The sequence below is a fragment of the Echinops telfairi genome, unplaced genomic scaffold (assembly GCF_000313985.2).
Source record: "Echinops telfairi isolate 266 unplaced genomic scaffold, ASM31398v2 ScPeMD7_23;HRSCAF=83, whole genome shotgun sequence".
Lineage (NCBI taxonomy): Eukaryota > Metazoa > Chordata > Mammalia > Afrosoricida > Tenrecidae > Echinops > Echinops telfairi.
In genome coordinates, this window is record NW_022103920.1 from 50,151,619 (window position 1) to 50,172,343 (window position 20,725).

At 39.0% G+C, this 20,725-nt stretch overlaps 1 protein-coding gene across 4 annotated transcripts in view; it reads right to left on the reverse strand.

The window, feature by feature from the left end:
- Positions 1–20,725, reverse strand: part of SEMA3A (semaphorin 3A) — a 382,377-nt gene that overhangs the window by 47,475 nt on the left and 314,177 nt on the right. For all 4 annotated transcript variants that reach the window (XM_045288865.1, XM_045288867.1, XM_045288866.1 and 1 more), the window contains 4 exons: positions 7,307–7,449; positions 5,165–5,279; positions 5,002–5,071; positions 1,624–1,768 (listed from right to left, as the gene is read on the reverse strand). In XM_045288865.1, coding sequence (XP_045144800.1) covers positions 1,624–1,768; positions 5,002–5,071; positions 5,165–5,279; positions 7,307–7,449 — 473 coding nt within the window. The remainder of the gene's footprint in view (positions 1–1,623; positions 1,769–5,001; positions 5,072–5,164; positions 5,280–7,306; positions 7,450–20,725) is intronic.

A 20,725-nucleotide genomic window follows, 5' to 3' on the forward strand; every position in this document is an offset into this window, starting at 1 on the left:
GAGTGTAATGGTGACTAAAGGGTGTTCTTTCATGTCCTCTATGCTCTAACTACAAAAATATTTGATTTACAAATAAGGAATCCTACTTCGCAGAATTTCATTTATCACGGTAGGGTCTAGAACCGATTAACCGCGATAAACGAGGGTTCACTGTAAACACTTTTGAAGTGGAGAGAATAATATGTGTGCATTTGCACCAAGACACAATAATGTAATTGTTATACATTAAATTATTTATTTTTTGTTTAAAGATAATTATAAAAGTCTATATTTAACATTATAAAAGATATCACATATGTAACACTGGAATTAAAAACACGTGTTGGTTAATTTTATGTGTCTGTTTGTCTAGGGATGATCCCCAGTTTGGTCAAACACTTGTCTAGATAGTGCTGTAAATGTTCTTTGTAGAGATGTTAACGTCTACAATCAGGTGACTAAAAAGAAGGCAATCCTCTGAAATGGGATGGGCTTCATTCAATCTGCGGGATATCCGTGGAGTCAAAGCTAGCAGCTCCTGACAGGAATTGTCTCAAGATTTGAACACTGAAAGATCGCGGTGGGCTCGAGCCTTCAGCTTGCCCTACAAATGTCAGACCTACTTGACTCTTCAATTGTGTGCACACGTGTGTTTGTGCATGTATGAGGGTGGATTAGAAATATTGATAGTAGTGTTTAGTCTAGATAAAACGTGTTTCAACATGTGTCTGATCAGAGGTAGCTGCAGACAAGATCTCTGACGTCAGCTCAGAAAGTTAGAGAGCCACTTTGAGAATTCCAAAGGATTCATTTGGACAGATTTTCTCCAAGGACACAGCACCAGCACAGAGGTTTTTCAAAAGGAATCTTAATAGAACAGAACATTGCATAGGTGAGAACAAAGCCAAGAACTGTATGCTACGAATTTTTGGTTTTTTTCCACATCATTCCTTGAGTGTAGCCAGAGCTCTCCTCTGAGAATTTCATTGACAAACTTTACCCCATTCACCTTATAGCCCTAAGCTTGCCCCTTAAAACTTCTTTTATCCCTCAAGTTCAAACAAATTTTAAATAAATCATGTTTCATTACTTCAAGAGTTCTTCAAGGATACCAAAACTTCAGTTTAACGTGGTTTTAAAGAGAATGCAGAAGACATGTTGAGAAATAATAGCATCACCGTAGTTTGATATTTTTACTTAATGTTTCAATTTTTTGTTGCAATATTTATGACTTTCTGTTGTGTTTTGTGTGTGTGTATTGAGAGAGAGTGAGGATTTTTGTATACCCTATATACTCGAGTATAATCTGACCCGAATATCAGCTGAGGTACCTAATTTTTCCACAAAAACTGCATGTCCTGAAAAACTCAGCTTATACATGAAGCTAACCATTGAATTTCTAATTTTCAAAAATTGTGAATTTCTAATTTTCAAAAGTTGTAATTTAAAAAAATTGTTAAACGCTGAACATCAATAGTTATCTATATATGAAATGACAGAAAATAGGTGCTTGGTGGTCATATAGCTTAGAATAATCATTCCACATTATCTGTATTTAAAATCTATATGTAGCAACCCCCAATCACACACACATACTGGTCAGATATATATTGGTTTCCTATTTTAAATACATAGGTCACTCACAGTTCCTGGCCGCGGGTAGGGGACTCTTCCTTGATAAGGTACCCATTGATAGTTGGGACCATCCCGGTGGGCATATGGTCCAAGGAAGACTCTTCTCACATCACTCATGCTGTACATGCATACTGCTGATCCCTTGAAGATGTTACTAAGAAAGCAAGAGAGAATAAACATAAGCATTCATTTTTATACATGGTTTTAGTTTTATCTTGAGTCCAGATTTCGATTTGATATTGATTTCCAAAACATGAATGTCAAGTATCAGCAATGCCAGTGTGTCTGGGATTTTTGATAGTAGTTAGTTGCTGCCAAGTTGATTCTGACACATGACAACCCCACGTGTTATGGAGTAGATTGGTGCTCTATAGGGTTTGCTTGGCTGTCATTTTAATGAGGCAGATTGTCAGGACTGTCACTTTTAGTAACATGTATATATTTTAACAATACATCAGAAACAAATTTTTACTTCTGGATGAAATTGTCTATAGTATTCCTTAAATCTATATATTCATTTTATACATCTCCATTTTGATAGGAAAAACACATGTGAAAGGGCTTCAAAAAGTTCATGAAGAATGGAAATATAATGGAATTTGCCCATGAATTAATTGAAGCTTTCTCATATATATCTTGTAAAAGCTAATGTTTATTTTTGATATCACATAAACCAGAGCCCACTGCCAATGAATCAATTTCAATTTAATGACCTAATGGATCAGATTAGAATCTAAGTTTTCAGACCGTGTAAATTTTTATGGGAACAATTTTATCTTTCACAGAGCAGAAGGTAGGCTTGAACTTGCCGACTCTACTTAGCAATCCAGTGCTTACTTAGATTCTTTTGCTAGTGCATAAAAATGAAGTTATATACTTGGGTGATATAATACGCTAAGCCTGTAAGCATCATGATCAAAACTAGGAAACTTTTAAACAAGTGAGAAGGCTTAAGGCGTCCTTCGAAAGCAGACAATGGTCGAGGAAATGAAAAGTCAGGACAAAATTAAATGGTCCATTTTATAACCTTAACTCCCAAACCTGAGGGTGTTAGATCAAATAGCAGAATTTGTATTTTAAAAATCATTGAAATAATCTCTTTCCAACCTAGAATTTTGTTTCAGGTAGTAGCTATTATATGCTAATCAAAGGTGAAAAATGCAGAATTTATATCTATTATTATGCTAGTAAAAAAATCAAGTAATTGTATCAACTGGAATTTTGCCACTGAGCTGACATAGGTTTATATTTTATTTTGCTTGTATAAATAGAGCTTGAAAAATGGTAGTCTGAAAATCTTAAACAGTTATGCACATTTAAAATATGGAATGCTTATTTTTTTTAAAGAATGCTTATCTTTTAACCTGTCATTCTCCACAGAAAATTTTATATAAATCAGGACAGAAGAAAAGCACATGTTAGTGGATGTATGAATTGTTATAAGAGGTGTAAAATCCCCTAATAAAATGATTTTTAACAGAGAAGAAAGAAAAGCATGAATTACCACAATTCCATCCTTGGTCATGTCCACATGTGAACAGAATCTACTGGACTAAAAACTTCTTGATGGAAGGGTATTTGCTTGGCTTTTTGCTACAGCCATTGCAAGTTGTCTGGTACTTAGCACAGAGTATTATCAAAAAATAGTAGTAGATGATTGAATAATAATATCTTCAAGAGAGAATGTATGTAATTTAAGATTTGTTCAATGCAGCATAGTTTATAATCTTTACATCACTTGCCTGTTTTACACTTTTAAACACTTTGCTTATATACAGAATTGGTTATGATTGAAAGGTTGGACAATAATGATGTATAGTTAAGGCTTACCCAGTAAATGAGCACCCACTTCATTGAGACTGATATTAGAAATCATTTTATCCATTAAACCAGAGATTCTTGAAGTCTGGTGTCCTAGACTAAGCACGGGCATCGTGGGAACTTGTTAGAAATGCAGCTTCTCAGGTTCAATCTCATTCTTAGGGAATCAAGCACTGGGGAGCCACACCCAGCAATTTCTTGTTTAACTAGCTCGCCAGGTGATTCTGGTGTGCACTCTAACCTGAGAACCACTAATAACAAGCAATGAGGTACAGAGGCAATGAGTTCATACTTGGTCAATTTGTGCCTCCCATTCTTTAGTGGACATTCTGTTATGTAGAAAAAGGGAAGGAATGTTTAGGAATGGAAAAATTGCATATAATTTTATTAATATGGTATCTTAATCTTTGAATAGTGAGGTTTTCATAAACAGACATTTCCAATAAATTTATAACAGATTTAGTATTTACAGAAGAAACCAGTATTTATATTGCACTAAAATTTTCCCTTTATGCGATCACAGCCCCTGGCAGCCAGCACCGAGGTGGTGTAGGCAGCGAGGGAGGGAGATGGAAAGGGAAAGAGGGGACAGAGGAGAGGAAATCCAAGACTGGGATTGATGTGGAAATAACAGTGGGTAAAGTCAAGACCTAGTAAGTGCTCAGGGTTTTGGGTTTTGTTCTTCTCTGCGCGGTGTCACTTTTGTCTTGGAGGGAGTTATTCCTTCTTTTTCTGTTGCTGTTTTTAAAAACTCGGTTACAGGACAAAACCAAGTAGAGTCTCAAAAATAAAAAGGTACAAATAATATTTAATATAAAATCAGCTTGAAAGTTAAAATTGACACATTTGGATGATCATATTTATGGGTTTCTAAAGTATTTGAAACCAAGTTAATAGTTTCATTTATGACTCATCAGTCACCTCTAAACCTTTGAACCTACTTCAGTTCCAGAAACATGTGTAGGACAGTCCAAGAAAGCATCTCTACTGGAGGATACAGTAATAGAAGGTCCATGAGCATGCATTTCTGCTCGCAGGAGGGGCGTAGGCTGACATGGGCATGGCCTTTCTCCCACAGGGACTCGTGTCAGCCACCTGTCCCTAGGGGGAGACGGCTTCAGTGGAACTGCTTGAGTCAAAGAATGTCTTTAATTTTATTCACTTAGCAATTGATGTGAGAGAGATATTGATAGACTGACTGATAGATAGTTACTGGCTTCTTACTTAAAGTTTATTTCCCTCCATATCCTTATTTTATGTCCTTAAAAATTCTGGCCAAAACTCATATTTCGAAATTTGCAGTATTCTGTATTGTTCTCTCATTACTACGATTAAAGGTAGACACAATTCACGACACAACTTTTTCAGCTCATTTGGCCTTTTGAATTACAGTGATGACATTCTTTGCTAAAATTGTTTTTGAAAAACAGACAAATGTTTGGGTCATGATTTATTTCCAAGGTTAACGCAGCAGCATCCCTTTCTCTGCACGCAGTGTGCAGACCCGTGAGTCACCGCAGGGGCACAAAACTCCGATGAGAATAAGATAATTAAAATTCGATTTACCTGGAAGTTGTAAATACTCCATACACGATTGGGTTTTTAGGATCTTTAGAATTCATTAGGAATACATCCTCTGTTTGAAAACAAAATGGAGGAAAGTTGCATTTCTTATGATCATGATAACATTTATGCAAAAGTTTTCTAGACAAGAGCACCAGCTACTTACGTAATTCATCAAAATGGGTGTCGATTCCATTTGGGCCTGGAACTGAGCATATCAGGCGAGCTTTCAGGAATGTGGTCCATTTATTCACAAGACTCCGGTGCCCCCCAAAATCGTTCTGAAAGGGGTAAGCGTCAGGTTTAGGAAGTATGCCTGTCGGTCCAAAGAGTTCTTGCTCTTGTATCATGTGATACCCATACCACGTGATTCCTCATTTTTGACGCATCCCTAAATCATTTAAGTTCTAAGTATAAGAAACTGTGCCTCTTTATGATATTGTTGGATGACTTGTTTGCTAAAGCTTTATTCCAGAACTACTTGCCAGAGCTCCATTAACTTAACAAGGCTGTTCCCACCTGGTCACCACTCTAGCCACTGTGCGAGCTCGCAGTGCTACCACTGCAGGTAGCAATTCGGACTCTCCCTTTGCTTGTATCTCCTCCCCATAGTGCCTGCCTCACGTATCTACATAGGCTGGGACCCAGCCAGCGCTTGGCTTATTATGCAAGGAATACACAATGAGTATTTATTGAATGGATGAGAAAATGCCTACCTTAACACTCACACTATCACTATACCCCAAATAAACAACTTAAAAGCATCACATATTCTATAACTTTGAACAGTTGAAGCAATTTGATTTTACAGATAATGTGTAGTGAAAATATTTGTGTAAAGTTTAATAAAGGGAACTCATTCCAGAGAAAACATTTTGCAGAAGTCTCTCAGTATCTTGATAAAACTTGGCTTTCACCTAAATGTGGCGATACATTCTGTTTTGCTAATTGTAATTAGTGGAAAGGATCGTCTTTAAAAAGCAACCCTGGTAATCTAGTGGATCGTGCCTTAGGCTCCTCACTCTCAGGTCAGCAGTTGGACTCATCAGCCGCTGTCAGAGAAAGAGGAGGCTGGAGGTTCCCAGAAAAGTTTATAGTCTCAGAAACTTCCTGAAGCAGGTCTGTTCTAGTGGGTCCCCTAGGGCCTCTATAAAGCAGAATAGTTTCAATCGCAGCAGGTTTGGTTTTAGTTTTTATAGTCTTTTAAAATAATATTTATGTGTATAAACTAGTTCCTTACAAAATAACACTGATCCATACTTGGTACATAAGAATGTTTTAAAGCTCTGTAGTTAATATCTTAAATATCATTCATGCCATGTGGAGAAAAAAATCCTCCTCTATTTGATATCTTATTGAGATGTGTCCAGAAAATCAAAACTTTAATAAAAATTGTCCGTTAATTGAATATAGTAGAGATAAATAATTGGACAACAATTGGGTGAGAAAAAGGCTACCAAAAACCACTCAATTATTTTTTAAATGTCAAGCTACTTTCTTGAAAAAACTATTAAAAGAAAGCCTTTGCAACTAGCTTTTTCTTTGCTTGAGATGAATTTTGCTTTTAGTATATACTGATATTTTGTTTTATACTCAGTGATTTTTTTATTGTACTATTTATTGCATGAGAGAAAAAAATCATTGTTTTAAAATTAATACTAGTGATTAATACTTAGTCCATTCATTTATAGAATGTTGTTTTTAGTTTGCATATTTTAAATTCAGAGTGCTGAGTTAAAACCAGGCTATATCAAACAATAAATGAAACATTTCTATAAAATAACACCCAAAATTATGTGTGAGTGTGTGTATGTAAGTGCATCCTTAGGAAGAAAAATTATAAATGTTAAAATAAATTTTAATGTATGACTCTTAAATTTAAATGAAAAGTCCAGCTATTCTAATACCATTCATTCAAATGTTAAACAACAATTTTCATCTCAAGTTTACACTTGTAGGAATTGCTAGGTCTGAGTATACAAAGAAGTATGGAATGGTCCATGTACTCTCCCCGATTACCTTGGGGGGCGGGATGTGCCCGAATTTTAAGCTATCATGATTTAATGGAGTTATGAAATAACTCGAGCTATATTGCAACTTTTACCAACATGTTTTGCTATGTAGAATTACTCTTGAGAAAGTACAATATACTTTTAATTTGTTTATAATCACTTAAAAACATTTAATGTGATCTATTAAAACTGCTAACTATGGTTTTCATTGTAACTACACAGGCGGAAAAAATAGAAATAAAAAGCGCAGCTGCACGTGCACAATGACCTGATCTCAATGCCTTTCTTTACCTCACCTTGCATATCTGACCTATTCTCGCATGAGTGGCTTTTCCAGAGTGTTCTCCATCTATTGCATTTTCACGGAAGAAAAAATAGACTTTGTCATCTTCAGGGTTGTCACTCTCGGGGATGAGGTGGGCACTAATGAACCTTGGATCTGAGAGACAAATGATAAATATGCATTAATTCACAGTTGAATACATAGCATTCCTTAAGTCCATTTCCACTTTGTTACTTTTTTGATGGATTACAAGAAACTAATCTTTCCTTCCTTCACTTTTTTAGTACTTGTGAAACATTCATTCTAAAGCATGTTACTGTTCACCTTATTTCTGAAAAAAATCATTTGTTGATATTGCTTGTAAAGTTAGGAGCAAGTCCCCCAAACCTCAATGCTTCCACATATTGAAAATGCATGACCGGATATTAAAACACTTTGCACTACCAAGTGCTATAACATATTACTTATTTCAGCCATTGTTAATATTTTTCCATTCAAGCATAACATAGTTTAAACTACTAAATGATCTCTTTCAGTGTCCAGCAAGGACTGGGAGGGCTAGGAGAGGGCAGATGTATATAAAAGAAAAGTCAGACTTCTGCCCTGCACATCCCCATCTCAGTGAGTGACAACAACAGTTTACTAAGGTGTGCAGGTCCCAAACCTTGGAGACAATCATGAGATCTCTCTTTCTCTCACCCCCCACCATCTATTCATCAACAAATGCCCATCCATCCCCATTTTGCACCTTGACCCCTGAAGCACGCTCCCAGAGCGACAGTCTGCACTGCTAGAACAGAGCCCTCGGTGTCTGCTGTGGTTCCACTTACTAACCTTAGTTTGTTAACTGCACAGCAGCTGGTGCCACCCTCTCCTGTGTCAGATTGTGCTACGTCCCGCTCTAAATCCTCCAATACATTTCCAACTCATTCATAATACAATAGCAATCCTCCTAGGAATCAGAAACCATTTGTGATCTGATCTCGAGTCATCTCCAGCTTCTCTCCTGCCATTCTTTCCCTAACTGACTTCTATTCAGCTAGATCCTGACACCTTACTCAATCCTGCTTCGGTTTTTACCCTAGGGTAATTTTTTGCCATTTATATATCTCCACGGTTGATTTCCTTTGGTCTTTGTCTAAATATTACATTTTCAGAGAGACATTCTTTAAATGTCCTTTGTAAAGCTTGGAAACGTATTCTTCATTTCTCTTTGAAGATTAATTTTCTTCCTAATAATAGTCAAAACTCCTATAGTTTAACATCTATATCCATCCATCCATCCATCCATCCATCCATCCATCCTCTCCAATTGCTGTTTGTCTATGATCTTTCCTACCCCAATGGAATATGAGATATACCAAACAAAAACTCACACCCCAAAAAAACCCCTCACTGCCATCGAGGGAATGCCGACTCCTGCTACGCTATCGGGCAGGGAAGAACTGCCCCCGTGGGTTTCCGAGACTGTCATTCTGCACAGAGTAGAACCTCCGTCTTTCTCCCCTCGAGTGGCCAGTGGTTTGGGAACTTCTGACCTTGTGGTCAGCAGTTCACAGGTAACCCCTGCGCTACCTGGGCTCCGTGTTCAGTGAAAAATAAGTTTGATAAAAAATGAGTGCTTGGCACATTGGTTCACTGCTTCAATCTCAGAAGTTACAACAAAGGGGAAAGTCAATGGACATCTGTGTAAGGATGGAAAGCAGCCAAAACCAAGACTACGTAGATCATGTAGATGCTCTCATGGATCGGCATTGTTTAAACCCCTAACATTAAAAAAATTGGTACTCTTTGGGTTGATATGGTTGTGGCTCTTAAAGCTATTTAGAAATATCTGGTAGCTTCATGGTTTCATATGTAAAGGACCAACTACCTGATTTAATTTTATTGAAAACAATTGTAACATTGTAGGCATTAAAATTTTTAAACATAATGTACCCTTACTCATATGGTGTATTTTGATATCAATTTCAACACTATGTACAAATACATGTCAGCACCATATGAAGAGACTAGGAAATAGATCAGAACCCTGAGAACAGGCTTATGCAGATACAGTCCAAGTTATTGAGCTTTTGTCTTAAAACTTAAAAGAATTACCCCTATGTCCCATGTTTGTAGCCTGCCTTTAATTCATAGGGTTACACCTCACTATCTTTAATGTCTTTTTATGTTAAAAGTACAGCATACCAGTAGAATAAGAGTATTAGATGAATAGTTTGAAAGTTATATCCTGAAGTGCTGAAAATTTTAGGCATATAAAATAAAACATTAAGTTTATTGAGTATTTCAAAATGCTTTCCCCACCTAAATGATTACTTGTTCATATGCATAAAGTTACGTTTATGTGTATATGTTTGTTTTGGGAAATGGTGACAAGAATGTGACATGCAAGAGAATATTATGTTATAAACCAAGCTATTACTACTATGTTTTGGAAGTTAAATTTCTAGGAATATATGAGTGTGTGTGTGTGTGTGTGTATAAAACACAAACTTACATTTGTGTTTTCTATATATTTAGGAATACATTTATTCTAATATGTATATTAGAATACATATACATATGTATTGGGAAACCATGATTTGTTTTCAACCTAACTTCTCTCAGTTTTATGGCTCAGACTTGCATGAGGCATTGGGAAATATTAAGCGATTGTTTGGAAGTAGAATGAATAAATTATGTTCACTGATAAGATTCTGAAGGTAAGGAATAGAGAAAGGTAAGGAAAAATAAGAACATACTGATTTGAATAACTAGTTGGGGAGTTAAGTTACCAAGAGTGAGAACCTAGGGGTAGATATACGAGTGAGGACGGCGATGATCTCAGTTTAGTGCATACTTGGAATATATGAGCTCAGTAGACAAATCCGTATTAGAATCGAAGTTATTCCAATCTGCCTCCAATGGCGAGTATGACAATAGGCCCTAGCACACTTCCAAACTTTCAGAGGAAAGCTAGCAAGTGGATAAGTCAGAAATGAAGGATTTTTCTTTGGATTTTTTAATCTTTCCTTTTAAAAGGATTGTTTCTCTGTGTCAAATATTCATTCTTAAATTATCTTTATCCTGATAAAGAAAATAAATTCCATGGACACTGTAAGCTATAGAATTATTGGTATTTCCTTGCATCAAATTAGACCATAAGTGTTCTTGGAATCGCACTTTGTCTAATTAAACGGTGTTCCTCTCCACTGTGGAATCTACCTTTTGGGGTGCGTCACCACTGACAGTGTCCCGTCGATAACTAAGTATCAGGGAAAATTGGACATCAGCCACCCTTGGTTGTGTGGAGCCACTGGCACAGTCACCCGAAGTCCCTCTGACCCGGAATCATTCACATCCTTCCTACAGCTCACTGTGTCCCAGGTTCCTTCTGGCTTCAGGACTCTGAACACACGTTCTTAGGCCTCTAACCTTCCTTGTTTCCTTTCTGACTTCCTAAATCTTCCTAAATCTCTAAACATAGACACTTCTTAAATTTCATTTCAGGGTCTCCTATTTCCTCTCATCCCTATCAATGAAACATCTTCCAATGTTCCTCCCATTGACCTCTGAGTTTTACCTCTTTGTTTTGTTTTGCTTTTTTTCCTTTGGAAATGCATTTACCCCCATAGCTTCCAATATCACAGAACTATATCACCTTTATTTTTCACGGCAGATTCTGCCGAATCATTTCCAGTTAGGTATATCATTTCATCTTTAATGCATTGTGCTTTGCAAATACTCACTGCCAACTTTCCTTCCACACCATTTCTTCTCCTCCCTTTCTCTTTGTGGCCATTAGCAACATGTAGATATAAAATGTTATCTTACCTTAAATTGCCCACGTGGCCTCCAGAGATACGTTCTGATGTATATTTATCATCAGACTTATTCCCACTTTTGTCATCCCTTCCTTTTATTTCTTAATGTTGGTAGCCCAATTCATCTTCTTATTACTTTATTTTAAAAATTATATAATTAGACTTCTCCTGGGATTATCTATTTCTTCTGAGCTTGTCCCCCGACCCGATCCCATCCACTGACCTAGAATTACATATCAGTGCTTTCATATCATGCATTTCCCAGAACAGATTTCAGGTATTGTGGAATATGACAAAGGGACAGAAATGAAAATGTGTCCTGTTGTAAGGCAAGCTGAAGTTACTCTGAGACTCTAACAGGGGTCAAAGTATACACTATCATGATATAGATATGATTAAGACAGATCACAGAGCTCTAGCACAAGTGAATATCAGGTACACAATCCACAGTGTCTTAAGCATGGAAAAAACCTGATAGCACTCAGTGCTATCCACAAACTAGTCCTGACATCTCTCTGCAGCAGCACCCACCCCTGCTCGCTCTCTTTACACTCTCTGTGAGCTGTTCCCATTCTGGAACAAGCCCTATCACCGTAAGCCTGGCAATCATTAACTTGGAAAGAAACGTTGCTTCTACATCTTTCGTACGTTTTATTCCTGCTTGCTTATCCTCATTTTAAAACTTGTCTCATGCTAGGCATTTGTCCTAAATTTCTTTCTCTCTTTCCTTCCATTTCTGTTTATAAATAATTATCCTCTCAGCTTCTTTTGAATCTTTCCCATAGCAACTACCCATATGCAGGTCCTTATTGTTTTCTCCCGGCATGCATCTTCAATGTGTTTTTCCTGCCTCCAAACCTGGCTTCTTATGAGCCATCTTCCACTGTCCAGGGCCTGTTGACACAAACCATTACCTGGCCCCTGGTGCATATTCTTCAACCAGGATTGCTAAAGCTCTCTTTTTACCCTTGGTTTTCATGCCCTGTCTTCTTGCAAATGGATCTCCATATTCATCTCAAGTTCCTCCGATGCTAAGCACACTGTCTGACACAGAGCATTGTTCTCCGATTAAGGAATAAGGGATGAACCTCCTAAAATGTATATGGTCTTGGGGGGGTGGGGTGGTGTCACTTAGTCATGAGTTTTGACAGCGTTTTCATCATTTTGAGGAAGGGTTGAGCTCATCTTGGGCTCAAAATTATTTTGGTTTCTGGTTTAAGAAATGCTTACACACGCATCTCTAAATTGTAACCGTCACTGAGAGCCATTCCACAAGAGCAGGGTCTCATGGTGTCATTTAAATTTCATAATTCTCTCAGCCGGAAGTTTGTGTTTTAGAACCTTATTCTTTTAATTAGATAATTAATGGGACCTGATTAACTGTGTTTGCAATTTCTGCAAATTAGATTCCATCTTTAGGATTTATAATAACAGAAAACGTGGATATTTATTTTATGGATAAAAAAATACGTAATGCATAGACTGTATGGCAACGTTTACGAACGGCCTGGAAAAACTATAAGTAATTCAGCAATTTGACTTATCATCAAAGACATTCAATGGAAAATGATAAACAAAATTTATTCATATTAACTAGCCTACTATATAAGTTCTCCTTACAAACCTTTCCCATAGCAACTACCCATATGCAGGTCCTTATTGTTTTCTCCGGGCATGCATCTTCATTGTAATCACAATGTAGCTATTCTACTTCCAGCTACCCCCATGTCAAACAGGCTTGAGAAACCCAAACTCACTAGTTCGTTTTTCTTTTTGAATCTGTGTTCTGCAACCCGTTACAGCCATGCATGCTCACTTCCAACCCAGAAACAAATTCTTATCTCAATGTGACCAAGTCTGTCAGACGTAATTGACACATATACACAGATACCTTTCCTCATTTAATGCTCTCTGCTGTTAAGTTAAGGAAATCCCAAGTGACAATGGTTTAACCCAGTCTTCAGGCTTGTACAACTAGAGAAGAGTCTTGGTAATGTAAAGCAGGAAGTCCATGTGGATGCATAAGAAAAGCTGAACATCAAAGACAAGTGGTAAAATCCATTTCAGCAAGATCAAAGTGCATTAATCTTGCCAGAGTGAAACTGCAATGCAAACCCTAGGAAAGGTAAATAGAGTTGGAAAGGATCCTCTCATCAGGCTAGCTTAGATGGGGTGCCTCTGGGGAAGAAACTTTGTCTTTACAGGTGCTCTGCTACTTTGGTAATGCCCTAGGCACACTATGGAAGCTGAAACAATAATCACATTTAATCATCTGTGGCTAATGCTATCATATGAAGCAAGGAATTATCGCAGTGATGATTATAACAATAAACACCGAGTAAACACGCCCCTCATTTCTTTACCCTTTATCTTCCTTTCCACCCCCTTCACATTCTTCCATTCCTCATCCCACAGATGGCATTTCTTGCAAAATTCACGTTTGGGCACCACCTGCCATTCGTAACAGTACCACTCTGTTGAAATATTTTTAGCAGCTGCAAATTAAACTGTCCTTCAGGTGCAATCTCACACTTAATGAAAATGACACCTTGGCACAGGACACGCGCTGCCTTTATGATTCATTTGGCAGCTTGAGAGTATTTAAATAATGAACACATTTTGCTGCTCTCAGCAGGACTATCACTCCAAAGCTCTAGCGCAGTGACATTCTGACCGGCTTGTGGCTCGACCTGTCCCTTCTGCCAACAAGTCCCCAAAGAGCAAAAACAAACAACTAAAATCAGATAAATATTTATTGAACATGAACTGAGTTTCTAGAACTTTGAATTAAGGTTTCAGGTATATCTATGCATTCAAAGTGATGGCGATCATATCGGACAGGGCAGAGCTGCCTCTGTGGGTTGCTGATTCGTTGCCGAACAAGAAAGCCTCATTTTATTCCTGTGTAGTGGCTGGTAGTTTCAAACTGCCAACCTTCTGGTTAGTAGCCCCATGCATAACCCATTACTGTACCAGGCCTCAGAATTGACTCAGCGAGGGTACATTTAAAGCTTAGGATACTGTTAAGGATTGGATTTTATTTCCCCAATTTCTATCTTCTATCATCTGTGCTTGTGGTGAGCAGACCTGGTGCAGGATGCATTGGGCTGCTGCTAACCGCAAGGTCAGTAGTTCGAGCATGTCAGCCACACCACTGTAGAAAGATGAGGTTTGCTCATCCCCAAAAGATTTACAGAGGATCAGTATGAGTGGTGCAACTGAGGAAGTGAGTTCATGTGCTGGTTCTGCGTGCCTGTAGTTACAACTCCACTTGGGAGTCGTCGTCATTATTTTCATGAGATAGGATTAGTATAGGGTGTGTTTTAAGTCAGTTTATTTTGAGATATAAATTACCTTGAACAAATGAGTGAGAAAAGCAAAAGTACGAAAGGGAAATGACAAGCGCCGTGGAAATTGTCCAGGAGCAGTAACTCCGCCGAGACAGGAGCTTCCCTGTAGACTCGACAGAGAGCCCACACTCTGAATTCAGATGTCGACCCTGCTACACTGTGACAACATTAATTCCTGTTGGTTAAAATCATTGACCTGTGATGTTTTTGGCATAGCTACACTAAGATATATTGATAAGATATACCAATATTAAGATATTCTGATTTTCTAGGCTCTAAATCATTCATAATTCATTCAGATAAAGTTTAAGATGAATGAATATAAACTTTCTTGAGCTGTAGTTGCAAGGATTAGTTAGTTTCACATCACAGCAAGACACACGCAGGCAAGCACTTCAGAAGGCACACTATGAGACTCTGCAGCGGGTTCTCACCAGCACCGAGTTGATTCTGACTCCCAGCAACACCACAGGAAAGAGTACTGTCCTTGCATATTTCAGAGACTAAATCTTTTCGGGAGTAGAAAGCCTCAACTTTCTTCCGGGAAACTGCTGGTGGTTTGAACTGCTGACTTTGTGATTAGCAGCCTGAGACATAACCCACAATGTTATCCAAACCTTTTCCACAGCAGTTTAGGGGGAGGATAAACCGACTAGAGAAATAGCCTACATTACCTTATGTCTCTGATAGGTAATTGATAGGTAATTCTACCTATCACCTTCATTAGGAGACCTGGTTATGAGTTGGGTGGTGTGTTAGTCTGGGTAGGCTAGGAAACAAATCCATGGACACACATATGTGTATAAGAAGGAGATTTATATACCAGAACAATTGAACATTGATAAAACATCCCAGCCTAGTCCAGATCAAGTCCATAAGTCTGATATTAGCCTATAAGTCTGATACCAATCTATAAAGTCCTCTTCAGACTTATGAAACACATGTAATGACGCTAAATGTAGAAGATCACAGGCCGGTGGGTAGAAAGTCTTTGGATGCAGTGGCATTGGAAACATCTCAGCGATGGCAGGGGTCTCTGCATCAGGGTGGGTCCATGGGTCTTGTCAACTGCTAGGTCTCCCAGGGTGTGTGCAGTCTCCCACCTCCAAGGAGGAAATACCAGAATTCCCAGAATCCTTAGAGGAAGGCTATGCCTACACAGAAGCCTCATTGGCTATGACCTGATTTTCAGGTTAGACTCCACCCCTACACACTTAATCCTTAAATTGATAATTATATAACTACCACAGGTGGCTAGCAGAAAGGTTAGCAATTCAAAACCACTCAAAGTCACTGTGGGCGAAAGACATGGTGTTCTACTGAGGGTACAGCACCAGTCTTGGAAAGCCCCAGGGGCAGTTCTACCTTGTCCTCTAGGGTAGCTGTGAGTCCACATCGACTCGATGGCAGTGAGTTTGGTTTGGTTTGGTTTGGGTATCGCCATCCTCAGCCCTGGTGACTTAGTGGTTATTTGTAGGGCTGCTATCCATGAGGTCAGCAGTTAGAAACCATCAGGAAAAACCTTCAAAACCTACCAGGGTGCTTCTACCTATCCTATAGGCTCACGATTGGTCAAAATTGACCTGATAGCAATGAAGGATCACCTTCATCTGTGAGTCACAAAGAGATACTTTAAATTGTATATAAATCACAAAGCAAGCATTTGAAACTTTTCTTAATCCACAGTTAAAAGGTGATTCCCACTAGCATCATGGATTACTTGTGAAGGGAAACTTACTAAATGCGGGCCTTTCCTTACTGATAGAGAAATAAGCCAATTCTCACTTCACTGTGTTTGGTAGGTGCCAATGAGTCAGTTCCAACCCTAGAGGCCCTCTGCCGAGCAGAACAGAACACTGCACCGTCGGTCCGGGACCATCCTCATGATTGGTCCTTTTCTGGAGCCCACTGTCACAGCCTTGGTGGCAATCTCTCCTGCGGGCCTTCCCTCCTCTTTTGCTGCCCCTCTACTTTACCAAACATTATTCTCCAACACCACAATTCAAATTCATCGATTCTTCTTGGGTCTTCCTTAGTCAAGGTCTGACTTTCACATGCAGATGAGGCAATTGAAAATACCAGGGCTTGAGTCAGGCGTACCTTAGTTCCCAATGCATTGTTTTCAATACTCTAAAGAGGACTTGGGCAACCGATTTATCCAACACAATTCATCTTTGTATCTCCCGACTGCTGCTTCCCTGAGCATGGATTGTGGAGCATTGATTGTGGAGCCAAGCAAGACAAAATCTGTGACAACTGCCACCTTTTCTCCAATTATCATGTTACCTATTGGTCCAGTTGTGAGGATTTTGGTCTTCTCTACATTGTACTCAAGAGTGAAGGGTGCAATCCTTGATGTTCATCAGCAAGTGTGTCAAATCCTCTTTACTTTCAGTGTCATGTGCATATTGCGTATCAAAGGCTGTTAATAAGCCTTCCTCCAATCGTGGTGCCGTCTTCTTCACATCATATAAGTTGGCCTCTGATTATTTGCTCAGCATCCAGATTTCGTCAGTCTGGAGAAAGGATACAACCCGGCTGGGAACCTTTCCTGATTGGAAACCTTGCAGCATTCCCTTGTTTCATTCAAGAGCCACAGCAGCCTCTTCATCCATGTACAAGTTCGTGTCAGCACAATAACGTATTCTGGAATTCCCACATTCTATGTAGGAGTCTAGGATACAACAGTACTTTTTAAATTGATAGCTGGTAGAATTTCACAGCACTGTTTATAAAACTCTGTGAAATGCCCTATAAAATATTTTTAAAGTTAATGCTAACATAACTTTTGTTAATGAAAGAAAGTATATTCACAAGCCAGTTGATAAAGAATGTATTATACCTCTTAAAGACAAAGACAAATAGAATATTATGTACATTATAAACTCTATTAATATGTTCTATATCACGGCGTCAGGCTTCAAATTGCTTACAAACTAACTAGTGGAGGAACTGGTAATGGAGAAAAATCATCACCAGATGCCGGCCAGCACACCAGGATGGCAGCCAGAGGGACTGGCTTCCTCCCCTTTCAGCTTTTTGTAACATAAGGGGGAAGCCCAAAGAACCAGTAGATGGTGCATAGGCACTTGTAGCACATTAAGAATGCAGGGAATGTAGTATAAGGTCATCGCACATTCTGAGCTAACAATCTAAGCAGAGCGGGAATATCATTTTTGGCCGTGGAATAGAAAAACCTCTGGCGGCCAAGGGACAGGCCTGGAAAACTTCTGATGCTTAGCTGGCTGGGAAACTGTGAACAGCCCTGGGGACAGTTTAACCCCAAGATAGGTGCAGGATGAATCATGTCAGGCAGGAGAGAAGGGCTGAGTAAGATGGAAGATGAGCACAGAGCATAAGGGGAAATAATAGGTTCTATTGGCTGTGTATACATCACACTGATCCACACCCAGCCCAGCAAGAAGCCTTGAGATTAACGCCTGCACAAACACCAGTTAATCTCTAGTGGAGTCACATGACTAAAGGTGACCGCTAATGCTTCCCACCGCTGTATTTGCATCAGGATTCTTGAAATCTACCTGTAGTTCATGTGTGGTTCTATGATGTTGTTTGGGTTTTGGCATACTTTTTAAAATAAGAGATCTGTTCTTTCACATAAACAAATTATTGGGGAATCTTGCTACTTCCTGCCACGATGAAATAAGGTGCTATGGGCTACATGGCTGTAACTGAAGTAACCAGACACAATTTCCCTCAACAGACGGCAACTCACTTAAGAGGAAATGAAAACCCTGTGAGATATCAGGCGCTCAGAATACACATATGAAGTGATCACTAACACAGCTGGTATCATGGTCCTTCAAACTGTAGATCAAGTCAAATCAGTTATATCTTATCCTTTATCTTATCCGCCTTGTGAAGGAGACTCATGAGGCTACTATGAGTTGGAATCAACTCGATGGGGTAGTTTTCTCCCTCCTTTTTCTCGGTTTCATCTTCCATTGTCTAGTTTATGCTTAACGTGTGTTTAACTGTATTTTCCTCTCAACTCCTTTGCCTAAATTCCACTAGCCCCTCAGCCCCACCCCCAGAAGGGTTGCGCTGTCCGCTTAGAAGAGTTTCAAGCCCATCCCCCAACCGTTCTACCTGCCAGCCAACATTTCATGGCACTGCCAATTTGTACATCTGGATTTCTCCATTAATGAAGCAATTAAATTCAGACTCTCTTAAAAGGCACCTAAGGTCTCTGCTCACAAGTCCTTCTGTATAATCCTGGGATCCCCGCCCGCTGGATTCCACCTTGTGCCCTCACGTCCTGTCGCCTTGGTTCCTTTAAGCTTCGCTCTTTATGACCTTTCTCACACGTCACGTCCTGCTATGCAGATTGTCTGCACACAAATGAGCTGTCAATATCCAGTCAGTCTTCAACACCTTTTCAAATACTTTCCAGAAATGCTGTTTTTAAAAACATGCAGATGGAAATCCCTTTTGAGTTCCTATAATATTCTGTTTGATTGTCTGTTACAGCAGTTATACCTCCCCACCTGTCCAATATTCTCCTATTAGAACACATGTGTCGCGTACCTGTGACTCTCTAAATTCTCTTAGAGCAGGGTTTTTCATTTAGCTGGGAGTTGCCTCATTTTTAGCATGTTACATTTGATGATATTTGCTCATTTGAGCTCAGTTTAACACCGCTTTATCTCTGCATTGGCTAAGTCTACCTGGAAGCCCTCACCTCGACTATGTTAATGTAACTGCACAGTGATTAAGAGGCTCCTGCAGTGTGATGATCCGTTCCTAACTGTGTGGCCTTGAGGAAGTCATTTAACAACTTCCTGCCTTAAGTCTTCATTCAGTGAACTGCTGTGACGATCAAATGAGTTAACTAGATGAATTTAGAACACTTTGCCATCGTCAAATATATGATCCCATATTTGCTTGTTATTACATATTTGTCTCATTGTATAACTATGTGTTTCTGAATTATACTTAAAACAGTATTATTGAAGTAAACTAGCTATCTTGAAGTAAAGGACTATCTTATCTAAAAAGAAGTGAATGATAAAGGACATGAACAACAAGTAAATGAATAGCTCTTTTTCTGAGCTCAGGGCAGTGGTTCTCAACCTTCCTAATGCCACCACCCTTTCATACAGTTCCTCTTGTTGTGGTGACCCGCAACCATAAAATTATTTTCATTGCTACTTCATAACTATAATTTTGCTGCTGTTATGAATGGGCTGACCCCTGTGAAAGGGTCATTCATCCCCCAAAGGGGTCGTGACCCACAGATTGAGAACTGCTGCCATAGGGAGAAAGAACAGAACGAGTCAGAGCCTAGAAAAAGCAACAGAGACATTGTTTGTTCTTTATACTAAATTAGAACAGGACTTGGGATTTAAAAGAAACAAAAGGAGGCTTTACTCTCAATGCTGAGACTTGACTGGTTGTGTACTTAGTCAAGTAAATACAGGAGTTTTGCAATATTTATAGATACTTCCTTCTGTTAGATGGTGAAGAAATCCATTTATATTATACATTTTTATTTACTCATCAAATTAACTTATTTGTCATAAACAATTAGCCACCCTTGAATTATTAAATTAATTTAAAATTTTATAATGCATTTAAAGTTTCAGGTAAGATTCTCTGTATGTGTGTGTGATTATGAAGTAATTAAAAAATATTTCAGTTCTTAAAAGAATACCGGACCAAAGCGTTGAGATGGAAAATATAAACCACTGACTGGTAGTCGTTCTCGTCCTGCCCTTCCCTTTTCCCGTAACGTTGCTTTTCTTACTCAATGCCACTCTCTATGGCTAGGCCACTCTTGATTGCATGAGCAGCATGTCTTTGAACGGTTTTTGATTGTGTCCACGTAGTACTTCATGATTGCTATGTGCTCTGAAGTCAATGCTGACTCTTCCAGTGACCCTATATCATGAGCAGAAATGGTCCCATACAGTTTTCTGAGCTGTAGTCTTTAAGGAAGCAGGTCACCCTGTCTCTCCCCTGAGTGTAGATGGATGAGGGGCATGCCCACGTTGGGCTTGCAGTCCAGTGCGTCTTTGCTCGTAGCAGCAGGGATGTTTAGTGACTACTAAATAACTCACCACTATGTGCTCCACCATCTGCATAGTGCCTACTCCTGGATACCTCATCTTTTTTTTTTTTGGAAACTCAGAATTGGTTTATTGACAATGCCCCATGTTGTCTTCTGCTCTCAGAACAGCTCTCAGGATCAAAAGAACCCAACCCAAGTCCCTGAGGTTGGCAACTTAGCATGGCTCCCCTCCCTGCGGGAGGGCAGAG